Source organism: Nyctereutes procyonoides, unplaced genomic scaffold (assembly GCF_905146905.1).
Source record: "Nyctereutes procyonoides isolate TBG_1078 unplaced genomic scaffold, NYPRO_anot_genome, whole genome shotgun sequence".
In the NCBI taxonomy this organism is placed as follows: Eukaryota; Metazoa; Chordata; class Mammalia; order Carnivora; family Canidae; genus Nyctereutes; species Nyctereutes procyonoides.
Window position 1 is genome coordinate 27,362,226 of NW_026575139.1, and position 23,714 is coordinate 27,385,939.

General features: G+C 42.9%; 1 protein-coding gene across 12 annotated transcripts in view; it reads right to left on the reverse strand.

Annotated features, from left to right (window-relative positions):
- The window catches only part of SIPA1L1 (signal induced proliferation associated 1 like 1), a 372,275-nt gene that overhangs the window by 37,540 nt on the left and 311,021 nt on the right, over positions 1 to 23,714 (reverse strand). For all 12 annotated transcript variants that reach the window (XM_055303823.1, XM_055303832.1, XM_055303835.1 and 9 more), the window contains 4 exons: positions 13,262 to 13,411; positions 8,833 to 8,957; positions 5,935 to 6,053; positions 2,649 to 3,091 (listed from right to left, as the gene is read on the reverse strand). In XM_055303823.1, coding sequence (XP_055159798.1) covers positions 2,649 to 3,091; positions 5,935 to 6,053; positions 8,833 to 8,957; positions 13,262 to 13,411 — 837 coding nt within the window. The remainder of the gene's footprint in view (positions 1 to 2,648; positions 3,092 to 5,934; positions 6,054 to 8,832; positions 8,958 to 13,261; positions 13,412 to 23,714) is intronic.

The window sequence follows — 23,714 nt, forward strand, 5'->3', positions numbered from 1 at the left end:
TTGAACCTAAGATCCTAAGGTCAAGACCTGAGCTGAGATCAAGAGTTGGATGCTTAACTGACTGAACCACCCTGGAGCCCCTGGTAAGAATGTTTTAAAACTAGAATGGTCTTCATCTCTCCCATGGTTGCCATAAACCTTTCTTTTGGAGGGGTTTAAGACCTGAAAGTGAAATAGCCATTGCAAGAAAAAATAAAAATCTCTCCCTACATTTCCAAACTTCACAGAAAATATATACATATTCTAGGGAGCAACACTTCAGAGCAATTAATAGACTTTTTAATTGTAGGAAGTTATCAGTGTGTATGGCTTCTCTTAATGACATGTGAACAGAACAACCCTGTGTAATTACCAACTTACATTAATGCAGTTCTCCTGGGGTGCCACAAAAAACCTGCACGATCATCAACAGGGGGGGACTGGAGGACAGAAGGGTAGGAACACGGCCCAGCCAGAAATACGCAATGGAACTTAATCACTGTAATTTAGATTTTGTCACTGAGACCCAGGTACGAGCTCTTTTATGCACTGTCAAGAGATCTCCACATTAATTGCTATTCCTGTCTTCTGAGGACACAAACACTCTAATTTGCAGTGATTTTAGTTTCTCCAGCACTGTGCATTTGGTGGCTAAGTCCTTCTTCCTCCAGAGAAGGAAGTCTGCTAAAGCTCTGATTATCCAGCTCACTCTGCCAAGATCAACAGACTGAAGTCACAAAGCATCCTCGCTTACCAGAGTCTAGAAATGAATGTGACTCAACCTATCAGTGGGGGGGAATGGTTTGCCACCCTCCCTGAAAGGCCACATTCTTCTCTTCTCCAGTAAGTTTGACTTTCAACAGAAGAGTTATTTCCAAATGATGATTTAAATGATTTCTGCATGGTCAGTTTGAAGCAGAAAATTTAGATAATCCTTTGAGGCCTGCAAGCAGCTCCAGTCAGCACATTCAGAGGATGTAAGCCCAGGTGCCTCCTTTTCAGGGGGGAGAACTCTGGATCCCCTGGGGTTTGTTAGGTGGCACAGCTGACATCTTGTGCTTTGGGTTCAGAGGTCCAACCCTTTTCAACCTTACTTCATGAGGATGCTATTCCAGGTAAGACTTCCATAACTTTCTTCTGCCATCAAATTAGACCAGAGATAGATCCCCAAATGGAGTATAATTCTTAAAAAGATAGCCTCCTTTCAAAATAAAGAACTGAATACCAACAAGACAGGAGTTGAGCTAAACCTAGAAACAACACAGAAACCATTCAGAACTGAAAAACAGTCTGAGTCAGGGCACAGGATTCGCTGATGAGATGGTGGGGCATGTCCTCAACAGCGAGTCATTGTCATGATTCTGTCACAGGACTCTAGGTCCACGGTACATCATTATGGTATTTCACTCAGCTTTCTGTTCTACTTTCCCAAAAACTTCCTTCACCTATCTGAAGCAAACATTTTCTTAATTGTGGAAAGGGAACTGGATGCCTGGTACTCGAGAATACCAAGACAACTTTCCCATTGCCTTTTTGCTTACGCTGGGGGGAGGGGGGGTCATGTGGTTTTTAGATGGATAACGTGGTAGTGTAAACAGAAATAAAACTTGTGAAGTGCTTCAAACGCCAACTCGGCATTTTCAGACGGGAAGCTCAAGAATCTCATCAGTAACAGTACAGACACAATGAGAGGACTGAATATTTAACTGATCATGTTAAATCCAAATTAAACAGAGTACATCCTCTGTTATTAAGATTATCTGGGGTTTACTGACAGATTATGTGCCTAGATTCCCAGCAGAAAAGTAAAACTAAATTTAGTTTCTCTGCTACTTTTCTTTAGGGCATGATAATAAAGGAAGCCCAGCAGACAGCAAGGTTAGGTGCTGTCATGAAAAATAATCAATGACTGACAACAATAAAAGGTAAAAGGTGAAACCACCACAGACACCATAGGCTCAGAAAGATAGTGGTGGAGTATTTTTTCCTTAAAAAGGAAGAATCCTGTCATATTTTGGATTTGGAGCTCAAATCTAAAAGAGGAAATGAAGAATGCTATTTATTTTGCCTATCAGAAGATCTCCAAGGCTACAGGAGAATGTGTGCTTTCCTATTTGGAAAGGTAGATGGGATGTCTAATTTTAGCTGCACTCTTAGACTGGACACCCCCCACCCCACCCTCAACTCAACACACACTGTCAGGAGGCAATTCGTGAGGAGGAATTACCATGCAAGCATTGGTTAAGTGATGTTCCCTGACAGAGAGGCAGCGTGAAGGATGTGTTTAGCATCATAAATAATGATGCATTAGTCTTAGAAAAGATCCCTTTCTTTTAAAAATATGCTCAAGATTTTCTTTCAGTGTCTTAAGACTGTTTCATTCTCTATCATTACCTGAAAGCCAGAGTCCTAAAATTCTCTGATTCTGGTACAAAGAAAGTTTTTATAGACCAAATCCGTAAACCTTCCTCAGTTGAAAATAATGCATTAGGATTACAGGGAAAAAAATATTTTGGTGACAAATACCAGGCATACGTGAAAATAACAGTCAGTGCAAGGAAAACCCCTTCTTCATACTGTGTTGAGCGAAGGGAAGTGGGATGAGGCTGAGGCTGGAAACCCGGGTCAGGGCTGGGCTGGGCATGGCCTAGGCAGGTGAGGGCACCTACCTCGTGTGGGAAGCAGCATCATTTATGCTGAAAGTGCTGTTCTCCCTTGTCAGGGGGCTTGAGCCGGCCTGGCTCTTGCTGTGGATATCCAAGCTCAGGGAGGACTCGGTCTTCCGTTCCAGGCCGAGGCCCTCTGTCTCTAAAGTCCGATCAGCCACGGCGATCACTTCGCTGGAACTGTGCCACAGGGGTGCCACTTTCTCCTTGCCTGGCCCTGAGCGAGGGGACGACGTGGCGGCCCCCAGGGAGGCTGTGCTGCCATGGCTGGGGCCGTAGGAGGTGGTGTCAATGCCGCTGTCGGCAGACGTGCCTTGCAGATAGTTGTAGCTGTTAAGCTCGGATTCGGTGCGGTCCCCGTCGTACCACTTCTCATCACTGTGGGCACTCGATGCATTGCTGGAGAGGGTATTGCTGCTGGAGTGGCTCGAGTAGTGGCTATCGGACTGCAAGGGAAGCAAGACTGACCTAAGTGTACGTTTTGCTTCTTGAACACTAGGAAGAAATACTGGGACAAAGACCCCATGGCATGTTTCTGGCTATGGGGTTCTCACAGCACAAAAATTCCAATGATAGAAACCAAAGATAGGAGATGCCTGGAAAAGCCTATTCAGAATGTTCACGGCAAAGAGTGCTAGAAATAGGTTTTTTTTAGAATCAATTTTTCATTCACTTGGCTAAAATAGCAATAGTATTGAGATCACCTTAATCGGAGAGTATGCTGGATTCCAAAAGTCCTCCACTCAGAATAAATATAAGGAAGAATATAAGATTTATTCCCAAAGAGATCTCCTTTTCCTTCCCCAATTGGCAGCTATTTAGAAAACAGCTTTCTAAGGAGTCCTTCAAGGTAAAATTTATGCAGAGGTGCCAAATCAATACAATTGGGCAGGGGAGGGGGAGAATTATGGTGCTAGGACAACTGGGTATCTGCATGCAAAAGGGAGGATGGAAGTTAAATCCTTGCCACACAGAAAAATACACTAAAAAATATCAAAGGCCTAAATGTATGAGGCTAAAACTCTAAGACCCTTAGAAGAAAACCTACGTGTCCATCTTCATGACCTATTTATGGAATGGTTTCTTGGATGGGACACCAAAAGCACAAAAGATAAAAGAAAAAAATAACCTGGATTTCATTAAAACTAAAAACTTTTGTGCTTCAAGGAACCCAATTAAAAAAATGGGCAAAGGATTTGAATAGACATTTCTTCAAAGATGTACCAAAAGGCCAACAAACACATAAAAAGATACTCAAAATCTTGAGTCCCTAGAGAAGTACAAAACACCACCACAATGAGGTAACACTTCACACACTAGGATGGTTCTAACCAAAAAGACAGATGGAAATAATGGTCGGCATTGTTGGTAGGAATGTAAAATGGGACAACTGCTATGGGAAAATGATTACAATTCCAATCTTAGTATCTATTCAAGAGAGATAAAAATATGTTCATGAAAAGCCTTCTAAATGAATATTTCCAGCAGCATTATTCATAATAGCCCAAAATGGAGGAATAACCCAAATGTCCATCACCCAATGAGTGGATTTTAAAAAATGTGGTATATCCATTCAATGGGATATTAGTCATAGAAAGAAGTGAAGTACTAATACATGCTATGACACAGATGAGCCTTAAAAATGTTTTGCTAAGTGAAAGAAGCCAGACACAAAATGCCACATGTTGTATGATTCCACTCATATGAAATGTCCAGAATAGGCAAGTCCACAGAGATGGAAGGTGGATGACCGGTGGTCAAGTGCTTGGAGTGGAATTTTGGGAAGAGCCAGCATGGCTCAGGATACAGGATTTCTTTTTGGGGTGATGAAAGCGTTCTGCAGTCAGATCATGGTGTTGGTTGCACAACTCTGTGGATGTACTAAGACCCACTGAACTGTATACTTTAAATGGGTGGATATTATGGTATGTGAATTATTTCAATTAAAATGTGTATAGAACCCTTTCTACACAGTGGCTTAGTTGTTTAGAACATTCTATAGTTTACACCAAAGAAATGATATTTCAAAAGGTATCTGAATAAAACAATATTTTAAATTAGATGGGAGACAGGACACCTGGATAGCTGGTGGAGACAGAGTGAAAGGAAGAGAGAAGGAGCTACAAGTGTGTGTGTCCATTGCTTGAGGAGGGGACATGCTCTTCCCAGGGGAAGGGAAGCAGTAGGAGAGGACACAAACATTACACCTCAAAGTTGAAGATGTCTTCTTAAACAAGAACCAATTAACCCGTGACTTTACTGGTGCCGCTCTAGTTTTTTGCAACACCACCATTTATGTTAGAAGGCCTTCATTTATTTTTAATGTTTGCAGGACAGAACTTCTTCACCTCTGGATCTGTGCTGTGGGCTTTGGTGGACCCTTTGCACGTGTGGCTGCTGAGCACTTTTAACGTGGCTAGTCCGAACTGAGATATGCTGAGAGTGTGAAATACGTAACAGATTTCTATAGGAACACAACATGAACCACATTTGTAATCCTAAACATTATAGTAGCCAGACTTTAAGAAGTTAAAAAGAAACAAGTGAAATTAATTTTAAGAATATATTTAATCTAACCCAATCTATTCAAAATATTATTTTATCGTGTCATCAGTAAATGATGTTCCTTCAGTGTTAAAGAAGGAAGGGAAATTGACAGATTGGGCAATTTATCACTTAGGAGTAGAACTATGATAACATCACGTTCCTTCAGTAAATCTCTCACCACATAGCCTAGTGCAAGGTGCCTTCCCAGGCATGGGCATGCGCTCTGTTTCTTTAGCTTCATATTCATTTTACTAGAGCAAAAGCTCTTATTCTTAATTCTACCCATAAGTGATAAGGAATTATGTATAGGTGTGGTAAAACAAAAATGTGTGTAGCTACACAAGAGAAGCAGGAAGGGCAGTTGTCAGGAAGCTGTCTGTCCCCTTGACTGATGCTCCAACCATATCTCATGCTTACAACTGTATAAGCAAATAAAATCCATTTTTAGCACATTTCTGTTCCCAACATTTTAGGACTGCTTGTGTCTGCATCACATGGCCTTCCATCCAGATCTGTGAGGGTGGCAGGTGCATACCAAAGAGGAATTTGAGTATATTTTCAAGCAGACTTAGGGCCACTGGCAGTAGAAATTCCAGGGTCATGGCAAATGCTCCACTTTCTGCCAGGATGACTTCTTTGACCATGTGGAACAAACAGCAAAGCACACCTCTGCCATTTTCACTTTGCACATCGCTACACTGCTAGGAATCTCGTCATTTTTATTATTTTACAGTTAACTTACATGCCCTTGTTTGTTTGGAGACAAATGGACCACCGGATCCTGCCGCATTAACCTCCCACTGGGGCTCTCTCGGAACGCAGGCAGTACCTTTGATACTGCTGGAAGATGGCACGTTGGCTCTGGAATACAGCACAGGACATTATGGTGCAGGCACTAAACGGGTACAAGCACATGTTGACAAATGAAGACGGCTTGCCATTGCATCTCTCAGGTCACTGACCAGCAAACTCTGAATTTCAGCGATAAGCTTGTTGAGAGTTTACACAATAGACAGCATGTCAGAAACTAAGTGGCTGATGGGTAAAGCTTGCAGCTGGTGACAGTGTGTCACATCATACACATTAGCATAGCCAAGTACCACCAAACCAAAGGCCATGAACAACGCGGCAAAGTTAGGAATCAACTTTTGGTTTTGGGGGCAAGTTGAGAATATATGGATTATATTTATGAAAGTCATTCATTGCCAAGTATGGCTAACCTAGCTTGGTCTACATTACCTAGACAGGCACGGATGCAATCACGTGTTACTTACCAGGACACTTTGGAAATATTTTACCTGTATATTCATGCTGCTCGAGGACAAAAGAATTGAAATCCTGAGGTCCTCTATAACTGTAAGCTAAGCACAACAGAAAAGACACACAGCAACTAGTTTACTTAAGACAATTGCTTCCTTTTGGACTCCAAGCTGGCGTTCAAGATGGGGTTCCAAAGGTAAAAGGTAAGCGATATAGGCTTCTTTAACACACCGATAGCTAACGGCAACAGTTCTGCACTTCTGCAACACCATTCCTAAACGTAAAGGACGGGGCGACATCCTCTTTTACTCTGACTCTCAACCATCTCCAACAGCAGAGGCAGAAAAATGAAATCCGCTGAGATGGGTGAGCCAATTAAGCTCAACTCATTTCCACCAGGGCACCAGTCTGTCACACACGGATGTACAAAGACAGGTGGGTCTGGCTAACAAATAAAAGTCTCCTCAGCATTTTCACTCAGTGACCTGAAAGTCATTAGAGAATCGTTCTTACAAATTTAATGTATAAAGGATTGGCCCTTGATACATTCTGTATACAGTGTGCCAAGTAACGAGAACAGAACAATGATTTTTCTTGATTTCTCCCTAGCATGGCTTATACCAACCAAGCCCCAAATTCTGGCTGATGTGCCAGTTAGAGAAAGCTTGGTCATTTCTCTAGAATGGTGGAATAAAAAAAGTTAGGAAAAAATATTTTAACATTTTATTTGAAGCCTTCGATTTTGGATAGAGAAAGGCCACCAGTTGGTAAAAAGGCTTCTCTGGCAGGTTCTGGGATATCTTACTTCAAAGAAAAAAAAAAGGTGTATCTTACTAAAAGGATGAACAAACATGTTAAAAAGAGTCACTGATATTAATTTCAGAGTCTCATCTATTAATCTATTAAGGGTGGGACACCACCAAATGAGAGTAGGTGCAAAGTAAAAAAGACTGGAGGGAGGTTTACGTGAAAGAATGAATATGGGTCTAGGACAAAGCTCATAATTACCCTTTCCAGTCCCAAGATACCTTAGTGACTTCACATGAGTGGGAAGTGTGGCACCGAGCTGTACAAAGGGCTTGCTGGCAGCTCTGTTCGGAGCCCGCGCTACGAGCCAAAAAAAGCTGCTAAAGTCATGTTGAAGAAGGGATCCTTTTCATATGTGTCGTTACCATCTCAACAGTATCAAAACATATGGGATTAAAAACATTCTGTCAAGAGCAGAACAGCAGATCGGAAAATGCTCAGGTTTTCTATGTTGGGGGTGGGAGCTGTGACAGTGGGGAATGACAGATGGCTTCAGTAACAAGGCACATCTCACTGAAGTTACTGGAACAAAGCAAATCTTCAGAACCTGAGAATTACATTTCTCCTCCTCATTTCCTGTCTTAGCTAAACACGTCTCCACTCCTTTCTACGTTTGCGGTTATTAGTACATTTACAAGGGAAAAGTCATTAAAACAGAGCAAAATAATGTAGTTTCAAAAAAGATAAAAGAGATAGGTCTTTGCCTTAAAATTTTACCTTTTTCAGCCCTGAAATTTATTTCTTTTTACCTGTGCGGTGGAAATGCTACTAGAGATAGGATAAAGGTTCCCCACCCGACAGTCCAGATTCAGGTTCCTGATGTGTCAACTCTGTTGACACTAAATCCTTGATGCTACTGTTCTGAGACTTAGTCTTGTTTCATGGCAAAAGTTTATGGTATCAACTAGTGTTACAGTGTCACTGTAGAAGAAATGCATGTAGAGAAAGGGCTATGCAGAAATCCAAATGAGAGCTCACTAATGCAAATCTTTCCCATCCAGCTGTTTTATACTACAAGACATGTCCTCAGCTGACAGCTTAATAGCAGAGCGGGGGGGGGGGGGGCGGCGGTGGTGGGGGAACAGCACAGGAGGGAGGAGAGAGATCCTAATCACACTACAGATGTGACTGAACAGCAACTGCATTTCTTTCCCACTTTGTAAAGCTCTTTTTTGCTTTTTTTTTTTTTTTTTTTAACTTGACATTAAGAATACCAACAATTCTCTCAGGGCGCTTCTTATAGTAGGCAACAACAAACAAACAAACAAGGGCCGAGGGGGATACCTAGGACACATGTGGTTTGGCAGTCTGGCATTTTAATCTCGGTGATCAAAATAATTCTTATGCCCTTTCTAGTTTCAAACTGGGGGGGGGTCACCTAGATTTCCTTGACTTCTCTCTCAGGCTGGATTTGCTGCCCTTACTCATACATAATCCAACTGAGACTTAATTCTTATTCACATTAACCAAGACTGTATTCTATCACAGAAGGCTTTAATGACATCGTCAATAGGTGGCCAAAAGTCACCTGGGTATAAAAGCAGCTTGCTTCTTGTAGGAATTAGTTACTTACCCAATTGGTCAGCAATGCTATCCTCACTTCTTTGCCAGCTGGGCGTGGATTTCCCGCTGCCACCAATATCTGACTGGGTGTTCTGTCGGTCGATGGAGGCTGGTGATCTGCGGCTTACTCCAAACCTATGGCCATTCCCCCAAACAAAGGCAAAGAGGATATCAGGGACCTTACCCACAAGGGGAAGACAGCCCTGGGGACATCAATCTCAACTCTAATAACAGGAACTACTGGCATGCTCACGCCTGTGTTTGTGTCACGGTCAACACACCTCACTCTGCTCAAGAAAGGTATGTATGCTCAGTACATACACTGTCAAAAGGGCAGGAGACATTAGCACGAGCTAACCTAAAAAAAAAAAAGAGTAAGAAAACCCAAATTTTCTAGCCCACATGTAGCCAAGCTCAGATTCTCATTGACAGGCAAAGGAAGGATTTCACCATCCTCATGTTCCATGTATATCTTCTGACTGGAACAGGTCAGGGGGTTTCTTTGAACTTGGTAACCTGCTAAATCACTAAGTCACTCATTTGTGGGGTCAGTATTTTCGGAGCATCTGCTCTAAGGTGTTATTTACAGTACAGACTTCCAAATGTATAATTTTTTTTTTTTTTTATGATAGTCACAGAGAGAGAGAGAGAGGCAGAGACACAGGCAGAGGGAGAAGCAGGCTCCATGCACCGGGAGCCTGACGTGGGATTCAATCCTGAGTCTCCAGGATGGCGCCCTGGGCCAAAGGCAGGCGCCAAACCACTGCGCCACCCAGGGATCCCCAAATGTATAAATTTTAAACTGCCTTTGGGAAAGGCAATCTGGAAGTAGGTAAACTGGCATACATAAAGGCAAATGTCTACTTCTGGAAAGAACAGTTAGCTATTTCATGAGCCTGTTTTATTTTACTCTAGGTAGAATAATAATATATGCTTAATTAAAGCATATGCTTTGATTAGCAGTATCAGTAGGTAAATCCTGACTGAGCCCAGGAAAATGGGCCAGAGCATAGATTCAAAGACTCATGTGGACATTTATACATTTGTGTGTGTGGTTACTAATGAGCTTATGAGTAATCGATACAATAAAAGATCAACAGAGCCCAGGCTAATTGATGCTTATGACAGGTGTCTTATTTGCTAAAGGCTGAGAAATGCATGGGGAGAACAGTTAGTGATGTCCTGGAAAGAGCAGGAGACAAGGAGGAGGAGCCAAGTTCCAGCCCCTCCCTCTCTCAAAGTCACTTGAGTTTTGTCTCCATTTCTTTATTTGTAAAATGGCAATTCTACGATATGGATCTGGGGAGACAAATCTTTACAAAAGCATTGCAAAGCAGAGAAGGCTGTAATGTTGACCTCCTGCTGTAACATCTCCCTCATTACTTCTGCACACTGACAATTGTTTACAAATTCAATCCAAGCCTCCTTGAACAAGTAACCTCCACTGTGATACATGAAAAACTTGATGTATGAAAATTTCACTGAAAGGTGCTCTTTAAAAAACAAGAAGGTGGTTCCTACAAAGGAACCAAAGGCAGATTTCAGTTCTGCCTTTCCTGTAAATTGATCCAAACATCTGGAAGAAAATGACTAAAACTGTCTGCATCTTTGTAGGTATTTATTACTTGATGCAATAATCCTTCTTTTCATTAACAATGATAACAAGAAAGGGTGGTGGGGGAGAGTCACTAATCATGATCTTTGCCATCTCCTTCCTAAGTAGGGTCCTCATTTAGCTGAGAACAGTGAACAGCCTCCAACTGGCCCTATGATTTTATTCTAAATTTGCAATAAATGAAGACTTTCACAAAAAGGCACAGAGATAAAAGTTAGACAGGGATTCTAATTTTGCTTTTCCTTTTTGGTAGCAGTGGAAACCAAAGACACCCTTTAAAACCTCTGGCTTTAAAGCCCAATGCTTTTCTGGCTGGCTGGTCTTAAATGACGATAAAGCAAGGCTGTCTTTCAACCCTGCCTTGAGAAGCATGTATCATCAGGCTGGCACGTGAGGCTTGCTCCGTGACCATGAACTCTCTACACCTCACGAGCCAGTCCATGGCTCTACAGGGCAGGCTCACTGCCTCTCCTCATCATGGGCTGGCAACTTCTTCTCTGCAACCTTCCTTTATTGGTCTCAGTGGTTCTTGGGGACAGGCTTCCTCCCTCCTCCTATATGGGTGCTGGAAGAAAGCTACAGTGGGTGGCCGGCCTGCCTGCCGGTCGGGTCTTTGGGTTATATGCCCTCAGTAATGCTTCTGGCCACCATCTCCAAGCTCCTTGTTTACCCAGCCCATCCCTCCCTCCGGCCTTTGTCTGCCTCCCAGTCAACATTCCTCAAAGCATGAGGAGGCCTGAAGACATCTAGATGCAAGGACAAGCGAAGAGACTCTGTCTTTTCAACAGTGTTGCTTTGTAACTTATCTCTTGTTGCCATCCTAAACTCATGTGGGTGCCTTTCCCCCTACCTGCATGGAACGGCATTATTAGTCACCCTGTGAAACTTCACCTCTCAACCAATCTGTATGGCATCAGTACAGGGAGCGGACAAGCACGCCACCCCCCACCCCCACCCCTGGCATATACTGGGCCCACTGAAGGTGGATGGAGGACCAAGAAGGAGCAGATTACACTTGTGGACAGCAACTGTGTCCTGATCTGATCTGCTGTTACTACCCTACACTTCTGAGCTTCTTAGAGTTGAGCATTACTGAGTTTGCAGTGGATTATGTACGGTCTTGCCCCACTGTCAGCTTGTGCATACCTACATTTATGGGTTATGCTGCAGGTTGATGCACTCCTCTTTTTTTTGATAAGGGTAACTTTAGAATCCAACCCAGCCCATGGACAATGTATGTAAATCAGAAGCCCACAGTCTCCTGCATCAGTGGTATAGGCAGGAACTACTAGGGTCCAGGGGAGAACACTGTATCGTTAACCTTCTTGTCCCCAATCACCCCGGGGTAAAGAAGATGTTACACTGTATGGTAAACCACTGGGTAACCTTGCCAACAACGGAGAAACCCTCAATACCACCTGTGGTAGCGTTGGTGTTTTGTATCAGGTCCAATAAATACCACCTCATTAAAAACACTGTGCAGAAACCATGTTTCTGACATTAAAATTCACCAAAACACTCATGTTCAGCTTTCATTTTTGGTAGACATTTAAAATGTATCACGGTCACAAGAAAACAGTGCTGCTGTTTTAGTACATTTATGTTTTCTTGCTGTACCAACACTGAAGTTGCAGTGAATTCTTATTTTCAAAGTCAAACCCAGCCATTTAAAATCTACTAATTAAAACAAGAAATAATTAGCTGAGCTTGTGGTATGGGATGATAGTAATACTTAACTCATAAAACCCTTTGCAGGAACTCATAAATAAAAGCTAATTTTTTTTTTCTGATTGTCATTAAAGTAATTAAAAGAAGACATGTGCTTTTTAGAAATACTGCCAGGGGAATCCGGGAATATCAGGATGCAGGCAGGTGGGGGAAGCGTATTTTACAGTGGTTTCATTACCTACTTTCTGCTAACATAAATATTTGGCAACAACAACAACAACAAAATCACACTTAATAGCTGCAAAAACCAACAAAATGCTATAGGATTAAGAAAATACCCATTATAAAGGTACTCTTAGGAAGTATGACTATTTTATAACAGGGTAAAATTTCAAGAAAGTAATCAAATTATGTATTTGTTAAAAATATATTTGTGGGAAACTAAGAATAGAAACATCAGTTTTTATAAATACCTCACGTTTGATTTTCAAATGGTTCCAAGTTCTCCACCAACTCCCCCAGAGACATAAGCCAGCAGGAAGTCTTTGATGGTTCTTTTACTCTTCCTCTGGGCAAAGATGGCATGCGTGTGCCATGTAACATTTTGCTGCTAATAACTTCCCAGCTTCAGACTTTCCGGGAGTGGTTGTGGCTGTTTTTGTTTTTGTTTTTTAGTAGCCTCTAACATCATGTACATTTAGCCTATTATTTTTAAGTCGTGTCAGGAGCAAATAGTTTTACTTTTGGGTGTTTTGTGTTTTCAAAAAAAAGAAAACCACCCATAAGCTGAAACAACAGAAGACTTTGAGAGTGTGAGAAAAATATTTTTAAGCTTTGGATAGGATGATCATTTCCCCTACTTTAACAGCAACATGAATTCCAGCCAGCACCACGGAGTTGGCTTTGGAGGATGTAACACAATCTGTACTATGAAACTAGACAATGCACACAACTGGAGAAAATGATGTGACTTGATGTCTTTGCCACGGAGCCCTTGAAGGCTAGAGAATGATAAATTTCCTGAGAAGTGGTTTGAACTAGACATTAGAACATTCTTCTAGCTGGAATATTAACCACATTTTCCCTTTTGCTCCTTTATTATGGATGAAAGACAGTGATGTCGACTGGGGCCACATGCAAGGGGCAGCACACCTACCCTTCGGGCATGGATTTTTGCCTGTAAGTGCCTCCACCAGAGCCAGTCTCGCTGGATGAAGACAGGTTGCTCGGGGAGTTACGGCACTGCTGGGACCTTGCTAGAGCCATGGATGAGACTGTCACGTAGATGTCGGAACCAGGAGACAGCCTGTGAACACAAACCAGAAATAGTAAGTCAATCCAAGGGGAAGTTCCGAGGCAGTGCATGATGGATAATATCATACAAACGTGACAAGGAAAGTGACTTCATGGAGATAGTGAAAACGAAGCCAGCTGGAGGCCTATGAAAGAAACTTCCCCATAAAACTACTCCCTAAGGGAACAGCTAGAGAATGGTCCTACAGGGGGTGGGGGTAGGGAACATAAAAAAATAACAGGGGGGGAAAAACATGTATGTTTCCCAAAGCTGCCAAAATTCAATGCGCTGAATTGCTTATACAGTTTCCTAGGATGGCAGTGCAGAGGATAATTGAACCCCAGTGACATTAACATAGCAATTAATTCCAATTTTTCACACTAATTTTCCCAGAGTATATGACCACAGTGAGACTAGTGGATTCTTTGTATGTGTCTTTGTTTTCCAATTTTATTACTCAAAGCCTGGAATGAATACTTAGATTTTGGTGTTTAGTATTTCTAAATGTGGTTGATAGCATAGCATCACCATATAAAAATCTCCATGAAAAAAGTCTACAATGCCAGATATTGAATTTAATTGGAATTACTGAATTTATAGATTATCACAGTAGAGGTATACTCCACAGATTGCAGACCTTGCTGATGGGCACTGGGGACAGAAATCAGAGCTCTGTCATCAGGACAGATGTAGATCCTCTGCTCTCACAGACAACTGGGCAACCCCAGGGACATCAGTAAGTGATTCTGGCAACTGTGACTGGGTGTGAAATACAGCTTACTACTAATATTTTAGTTCAGGAGTGAAAGCTGGCACAAATCCTGACTCTTGCACTAGGGTAAGTCATTTCCATGGGATAGCTGAGAAAGTGGAGTCTAAGTCGTTCGTTCAGTAAGCCAGGCCTCTTGACTGTCAATCCACTGCGTTATGCTAAGCAATTGCTGAACGCCAAAGAGGCTGGGTTTTCTTACTTGGACAGCCTGCAGTGGGTCTGCATGGTCAGTCAGATGCTTTTGTGTGAGAAGATACCTTTGTCTCAAACCAAAGTTCTGAAGCCTGGGGAGAGAACCTGATTCACTGAAATAGAGCATTTTCTAAAGGTGAACCCATGTGCCTTCTGTCTCAGGGCAGGATGGGGTTTCGGGTACAGGAAGTTGACAGAAGAGGTAACAAACACAATGAGAAGCTTTTCTAACAGAACAAGAATAAGGATGGATGCTGAGAGTATTACTCCCAAATCCATCTATGCCCAAGAGGTGGATCTGACTTCAGAATCCAGATCTCTCTGCTCTGAGAAGAATCTCCTGCCATCTCCTAGACCTCTTTACCGAATGCTCTCAATAGCAACTCAAATTAAATCATGTCAAACCTAACAGTTTTTCCATTCCCTTGTCCCCCGTCCATCCTGTATTTGTTATCTCAAGCTAAGCACCTTTCCCCTTCGTCTTCCACATCGATTAGTCTAATTAAGTTCAACTTTTAATGAGTACAGTGTGTCAGGCACCCTGGGTGCTGGTCTTGACAATACAAAGACTAGGAAAGTAACTGGTCTTCAACCCGTCGATTGTCGTCCCAACTCCCCCATCTCCAGCCTGGATTGGCATAACTGTGCTCTAACTGGTCTTCGATTTCCAGCCTCTGTCCACCCCATTCCTCCAGTCTCCACCATGCCAAGTCATCTGACTACTAACATGCTCTCTGTAGCTTCCCTTTGCCTATAGAACAGAGGGCCGAATCCCTGGTCCCGTTTTCCAGGCTTTGGACTATCTTGTCCAAGCCCTCCCTCCCCTCCATGTTTTCTGCCTGCATCCATGCACCTTACATTCTGGACAGATTCAATGTGTCCTATTTTTAGACTCTGCTACCATATGCATACTTTTACTCATCTTGTCCTCTCTGCTTTCTTTCCTCCTTTCCTTTTTCTCAAGGCCTAATTCCAACATCATAATCCTGAATTTATAGATTAGTTAGAACCTCCTTGAGTATCATGCAGTCTGTTCTTTGTGCCACCACAGCACATCCTTCAGCATGGTTAGTTTTACATGTATCTACTTTCCCAACTAGATTTGCCCCTTAAGGGGCAGGGCTGAGCCATTTTATCTTTACATCTCTGGTTGCTTAAAACATGTTTGCTGAATGAATGAGAATCCCTGTCAGTAGTGCAGAAAATGAAGGACAGTAAGTGGGTTCAGAATAAAGGCCCACAGTGACATCAGATGCCCAAGCTAGGGGTTCTCAGCCATGGTGGGTCTACATCAGTTGAAAAACAGTTGATCGCTAACAATAAAGGGCCCCAATTATTGAATATTATACTAAAAGCAACGAGAACAGATTCAAAGTTAATATTCTTCCTTAAATGTGAGAAAAAGGAATGATGGACTTCTACGCAGACACCCTTGAGCATATCATCACTCTGACATATAATGGTAATAGTAAGCAAGAGAACTTACTATTAATGGCTCCTCTGGGTATTATCCAGTGGAGCAAGCAAGGACACCAAGGATGCCAGGCCCTTGGAGGAATGGCATGAGAAGCTAGGGGAAAAGGCAGAGTTCCTAAGTTCCTCCTGTTATTACCAGTCTTGTCATTGCTGCACAGACTCAGAGAAATACTAGCTACACAGCTGGTTCTCTCATGAGGATACAGACTCAGGAAAGGAGTATGGGCAGGGCAGCCACAGTGGGTCAGGGATTAGTGGGGTCCTGGAACATTGGCTCGTGCCTACTTTGGGTAACATGTTTTGATAAAAGAGAGATCAAGACACTTTATCTGAGGACTGTAAAAGAGACCTACCTTTATTCTTTTCCATTAAGACCTCTCCCTAATTTCCCGCTGTTTATTCTGAAATAATCAGAGGGGGGCTGGAGTGGAGGAGGCATAGGAGAAGTAAATTACAAAGGAAACTAGGTAGGGAATAAGGAGCAGCATGGATCCAAATATAACAAGACACCATACTCCTTTCTGCCTTAAGAATTTGGCCCTTATAGACTCATAATACAGAGAAACTTCAAACGCAGTTTCATTTGTAGGTGCTTTGCTTTTCCTATCGTGCAGAGGAAGAGGTATTACAGAATGATGGAAATTAAGGAAACACAGTACAAGCATGTTCATATGGTCAGGGCCAGTGCACAGGGCCAGTGCAACATCCAGAAGGCCCGTGATATTCCAACTGTCTTCAGGGTAAGCGAGTAATGCCAGTGAACTATATGTATGGTGAACCTTCAAATGTTTCTGTTTCTGTGAGAAGTGACCACTGATTCCATAGGAAAAGTCAAGATGTAACTTTTACATTTGTATTTAGAGCTTGCTTTTCTTACTCTGCTCTCCAAAACGTACATTAATTTAAAATATCTCATGCTAGTTCTCAACCTCAGCTCTTTTATTTGGCAAATGTATCAGAAAATTCTACTTGGTTACTGGAGTCATCCCAAAGTGAAAAAATAGCATTTCCAGAAGGCCAGCATTCACTCCCATCCCTTTTTTGCATTTATATAACTCAATAGTGGCTTTGTTTTCGGTCTGTTCACACACATTGAACAAACAAACAGAAACTGATGGAATTCCACCCAAATGTTTTTACGAATCTAGATGTATGTATGGCGGACAAAAGAATTTCAGAATTAGCCCTTATTCTGATGACTTACTATTCTTTTCAAACACATTGACATTGATACCATCACACAAATATTATCTGAGAACAGACCTTGTTGAGGGAGCGGGAGATGCCGCCGGCCTGGCCCTGGCAGCTCACTTCTGCCAGAGAGAGCTGTGGTCATTACTCAAGCTGGGCTGTGTGCCGTCCTGCCACTTTGAAAAGGGGTACCCCCCAAACTGGCTCACACAGGAAGCCAGCATGCTGACTTCTTGAATCTCCATCCCCCACCACCCACTGTACTTTAAGGGTTGCTGAGGCCAGGGAAGAGTTAGTGAAAGATCCCAACCAAGGCTTTTCTTCTCTTCTGAGAGAAACTGAGATCTTTCTACTTTCTCTTCATCTTGAAGAGCTTCTGACATCTGGGTATTAATGCCAAATGGGTTTACGGGACTAACATTAACACATCTTTCAGTTGCTATGAGATTTTTCAATTCTGTGGAATGTAAGAATTTTCAAGAATGCGCTGGTCACCGTGAGAAAGGAAACATCTAAACTTTTCAGTGTTAATTTCAGCAGATTCTTTCCTCCACATTTTTGTAAATTTAGCCAAGAAATAACTAAATGTTTTTAAAGTAACTGATATTAAAAGTTCTCTGGAGCTTCCTATTACTTCCCTCTGCAGAAATAAAACACCAGGACCTTTTGATTCTATGAAAAATGCAGCAACTGAAAAAGTCATGATCATCAGCCAGACAGACAATACCTCCATAGTCTCCAAGACTCCACTAACACCAGCTTTTCATTTATATGCAATGCATTTCACTGCAATGAGAACAAAGAGCTGAATGGAATGGACATTTAGGAAGAGGTGGTCCAATTTCAGAATCAGTACATTTTCCAGAATCATTCTTATACCAGGGTAAAAGGGAGAAGAGACCCACAAAACTCAGATTTCTAATAAAGTAACTCTTGCTTTTTTACAGCACCCTTCCCATAAATCAGCACACAGGACTATACATAGTGTTAACATTAATAGATTCTCACTGAGTTGATCTCTTCAGATTGTGATGGGTTATAACTTATCAACTTATGGATAAAGAATTCTCAGATTCCAAGTGGCTGCCTCTAAGACATTTTCCTGAGTAATTATATGTAGGTTTAATGATGCCTCTCTCTCCTGCTTTGTACTCCAAAGTGACAGCACTGCCTAGATGTGTCCAAGGAGATAAGGCCCTCTGTAACCCAAGCGCCATTGGTGGAATGATGGTAAAAACAAGAGAGGGTTTCAAATAGTACCAATGACTGACAAATTAGATACTTGAGTCCATAATTAAGCACAGCACTTTACCACAACTTAGCAATTAAAATGCTGTTCACCCAGGGAACAGGAGGACCAAGTTAAAATCTGTCTTCAGCAATGTATATCAACCCGGATTCTTCCAGAATTATGTAAAAAACAAAACAAAACAAAACAAAACAAAAAAACCCTCACAAATGATTCAAGGTAATGTAACCTGAGTGCTATCTCCAGACTAGAGTTTGAACAAGCTATATTCAAATTCAAGCCACTCGTCTCTATGTCTTTTTATCTCTTCCTACCGTGTTCTTTGTGAACCAGAGCTACCCCTGGCTTTTTGACCAGTCTGTATCAGCTGTTTGGACTGAATCATGGAAATCCTGTTCTGATGAGCCTCCTGTGACAAAGTCAATTTACAACAAGGACTAATTCCCTTGCACAGTTAGGAAAATACAGCAATTCATCACAGTGAGATAAATGGATCATCACGTCACAGCAGCTGGCAAGCTGATAGAAGTTCACAGCCTGGCACACATCATAGGTGCCTCTTAAGAAGAGTCAATTTTATATCTCAGGGTGACTCTAAAGAACAGAAAATAAAAATGGACTACTTGCAGGACCAGCTACATAATTCATGGGGCTCAGTGTAAAATGAAAATGAAAGTCCCCGTGTTGTCACAGTATTGCAAATTTTAAGACAATGACAGCAGAGCATAAAACTCAGCATGGACCCTTCTAAGCAGGGGTCTGTGCAACTGCAAGGCTGCACTCCCATGAAGCTGGCTCTGACTGCAGTGCATGTGACTGGGCCTCCCAAGCATACAAACATGCATGCACTCATTTGACAAGTATTTCTTGAACTCTTGTCTATGAATGGCGGTAGGTTTCTTTCTTTTTTTGTTTTTAATATTTATTTTTATTTTTATTTATGATAGTCACACACACACACACACACACACACACACACACAGAGAGGCAGAGACACAGGCAGAGGGAGAAGCAGGCTCCATGCACCGGGAGCCCGGCATGGGATTCGATCCTGGGTCTCCAGGATCGTGCCCTGGGCCAAAGGCAGGCGCCAAACCGCTGTGCCACCCAGGGATCCCGGTAGGTTTCATTCAAGTAGCACAGTGGTTAAGAGAGAAGCTCTGGAGTCCAATGGCCTGGATGCTAATCTCAGCTCCACCATTAACTCCTGTCACTTTGCACTGATTATCCCATCTCTCAATCCCTGGGCATCCGTATTTGAAAATAGAGCATGAAGAGCAACTGGGCTTTGGGTAGATGAACTGAGAAAACTCACACAAATGACTCAATAGAGCCTGGCCTAGAATATGAACTCAGTAATATCATATACTTACAGTTTTTTTAAAAAATAGATTTTATTTCTTTATTCATGAGAGAGAGAGAGAGAGAGAGAGAGAGAGAGAGAGAGAGAGGGGGATAGAGAGACAGAGAGAGACAGAGAAGCAGAGACACAGGCAGAGGGAGAAGCAGGCTCCATGCAGAGAGCCCGATGCGGGACTTGATCCCGGGTCTCCAGGATCACGCCCTGGGCTGAAGGCAAACCGCTGAGCCACCAGGGCTGCCTTATCTACTTAAAAGTTTTTAAGTAAAACACAAGTAAAATGGAAGTGGCATGAGGGCAATACACACAGAGTGCAGGCGGGCTCAGGCAGGTTAGAAGCCAACTCTTACTGTGAAAACTAGGAGAAAGGAAGCTTTATGAAGAAATGCATGTGAAATAACTCTGCAGGAAACCAAGGATTTCCACAGAAGTCAGGAGCTAGGACTTATGAGTGCGAGGGTGTATGTGATTGCCATGATGCTGAGTTAGGCTGGAGCACTATCCTGGGTGGGAGATCTACAGGGGTTGTGACTGTGGGTCTTGCAGGGTGAGCTCCTCTATGGTAAGCTGAGGAAGCACTTCCCTTCTCTGTCTGGTAACCGGGACGCATAGAAGGTTCTATAGCCAAGCAGTGGTCTGGCCAGAGCTAATCCAGAGCATCTACGTGAGCAGGCAAATTTGAGGGAGATATAGACAGATATGAACCCATTAGCCCACTAAAAACATTTGTCTCTTCGATTAGTCCTACTCTCCTCCACCAACGTTCACTAATCTTTCATCAAAAGAAGTCACAATCAAATCTTTAGTGAGAGGCTAAGTGATTTTTTTTTTTTTTTGACATGCTGAGATTTTAAAGACTGGAAAAAACCAGGCAAGATAAATTCATTCTTTATCCCAGTTTACAAATAAGAACATGGGAAGCAGAAGCTGAAATATAGATGCCATGCTGGCCTCTGCTCAGAGTGGCTGCCCACAGGCAACTTCCTCGAAGGGTCTCTGAGACCCCCAGCCCTCTCCACACAACTGGCCTGAGCTAGGAGAAGAGAAAAACACCACCACACAACCCACTCTCCTTTCCTACAAAACCCTACCAGGACTTGGGCCTGAACCATCTGCAGACTAGTCCATCAATTATTCACAAGCACATATTGCTAACCACGGTTCAGGGCTGCACCACATCTTCATCTCTACATCCCTATTTTTATTTTGTGCCATTTCATATGCCATCATCATCTGTCATTTTAAAAATATAATGGGAAACCAAAAGAGTCAAGCAAAAAGTGACAGATTGGGACACTCCAGGCTGTTCAATGAGACTGGGTCCTGATTCTCTCCAGAGCGGGAACTGGTTGGGACAGTGAATGCCTACACATACATGTTTGCAGGGCCACAAGCATAGGAGTCAGCCCTTCCCCTACCAGCCCCCTGATGTATTCACACTAGGTTCCTTAAAATGAGCCTGCAGCTCCACAGAAAGTGGTCCAGGGCCACTTTATGTGGCCTGAGGCAGTGTCTAACAAGCCCTCTTGTGACATGGCCACCAGCCAAGCACCCAGCACTTAGCACAAACACACCCAACACAAATATATACTCTCGAGTGGGAGAGCGACTCAACTCTGAAGACCAGCCCTAAGGACACTCTGCCCATCCCATTATATATAGCAACTGTTTCTCCAAGTCAAAAGGTAATTAAATCTACTTCTCTCAGCAAGCACTTGAATGCTAAGCAGATCCAGAATGGCCACTCTGTAACCATACTGTGTTGATTCTCACAAGTGGATGCTGACCATAGACCATTCACTGTCCAGGACTCTGAACAAAAGGCTTTTGGGAAAATTTCACCCGGATGATTGTGGCAGTGGATTTGGTAGCTGATTTGTCATAATTATCACTAATTTCTACAAGTTTACATATATGTATTATGCAATCAACAAATATTAAAAATGTCAGGGGTTTCAAATATAAGGCAGCAGAATATACTTTTTTCCCCGTGAGTTAAATTCTCAATACACGTGTTCATGTAGCTGATGTGCTTTCATCACCAAAGCCTAACTTCTCCACGGGAAGGAGGGTGACAGCAGGACATATGTTAGATCTAGCTTCTAGGAAGGCTGGCCGTGTGTGTGTGTGTGTGTGTGTGTGTGTGTGTGTGTGTGTGTGTAAGAATTGAGGAAGCCCCAGGGCCATGGTGGGCCTCTGTAGAGCCTCCCATAGGTGTGACCAGGCCAGGCCTCCTCGGGCAGTCCTAATGCAGCAGACCCCTTGAGCTGGGTAGGGGGGTAAGATCGTGCTGCTGGCTGCTCACAGGACTATAGTTCCGTAGTGACGTGGTCACATGCCACCTTACTACTCTTCCCAGAACTCTGAACTGTTTTTCATAAAATTCTCTTGAAGGTCATTCTAATTTGCATGGATGAGTTTTCCAGAATTTTCTACACCTTCTGCAAATGCACAGCTTACCAGGGCTGTTTTCAGCACAGTAAACCGTGACACTGTTGCTGTAGAAAACATGACCTCCTTGTGCAAATTCAGTGACCCACCACATACTTAGCTTGGGTTAGGCTGCAGAGGGACTCACCAGGCCAGGCTGGCAGCCACCACAGCCTGAGAGGGGCCCCCCAACTCCCCGAACATGATCTGTTTCCCCTCCATGAAGCTGTGTCTGGAAGAGCCTCTACAAAATGACAAAGAGCAAGCACCATTTTCTAAGTCTCAACATGTGGCAGGCCTGTCCTAAAGTTCAGATCAGATACAGGATCACCCTACTACCTTAATCAATCTTCATATGAACTCTAGGGGATGGGGCTGGTGCTCACTGGATTGTTGGCACCCTGAGGTGCAGAGGAGACAAGGAACTTCCCACATGGCTTCCAAGTGGTGGGGCCAGAATGTGAACCAAAGCCTCTGCGCTCCTGGAACCTCTGTAGGGTGGAAGCCCTGTGGGAACATCTGTCTGGGCTGGATGCACGACAGCTACTTAGCTGGCCCAAAGAGTAACTTCTGAGCACTTGGAGAGCCTGAGCTGGGGGGCCACACTGGAACACTCTGATTTCATTCCCTATGTCCTTCTGGAGTGCATAAAGGAAAGGGAATGGGGGCAGGGTATGAGGAACTCAAGCACTGTGCACATTTCCTGAATACTTACATAGGAAACATCACTGCAGTATAATCTGAACATGTGAGCCTGCACACCGTCTAACTGTAATCCCAGTGTGGTTGCCACAGTATGTCAGCTCCTTTGGAGAGCTGCAGGCAAAGGAGCCTTAAGAGACCAGTGAGTTTAAGTCAAGTATGGCCCTCTGCTTTTCCTCCTCATCTTGGCCGATAAATACAATACCATAATTCAGTTTCCTCTAAACTGAAAGCTTTTATAGGAAATTCAATCAAGAACAACTCACATTTCACTTTAAGTCAGTGTGAGACAGCTTTACTCAATGTACTTTTAAAACAGGAGCATTCGAAACTCAGCCAACAAAAATCAAGGACTTCTACTTAAATCCAGCTTTAATTCTACAGCTTTGTCAGACTACTGAGTCTTCATTTTTACTGATCTTTTAATTTTTATAAAAATGAACTGATTGATTAAGTGTGCACTGAAGGGTGAATGGATAAACAAAATGTGGTATCTACACAGAATGTAGTATTATTCAACCTTTGAAAGGAAGTGTGAATGGACTGAATGTGTGTCCCCCCTAAACCACCACCACCACTAAGTGTATGTGTTGAAGCCCTAATCCTCATTGTAATGATATCAGGAGGAGGGCCTTTGAGGGTGATTAGTCTTAGGTAAGGTCATGATCCACAATGGGATCAATATATCCTTGTAAGGAGAAAAAGAGAAACCAGAGCTTCCCTCTCTCTGCCATGTGAGGGTATAATAAGAAGCCAGAAGAGGGTCCTCATCAAGAATTGCATCTGCTGGAGCCTTGATCTTGGCATTCCCAGCTGCAGAACTTTCTGAGAAACAAACAACTGCTGCTTAAGCTGCCTGGCCAATGGAGTTTTGCTATAGCAGCCACTACTAAGACAGGAAATTCCAATGCAGGTGAAACCAAAGGCACTATGTTAAAGCGAA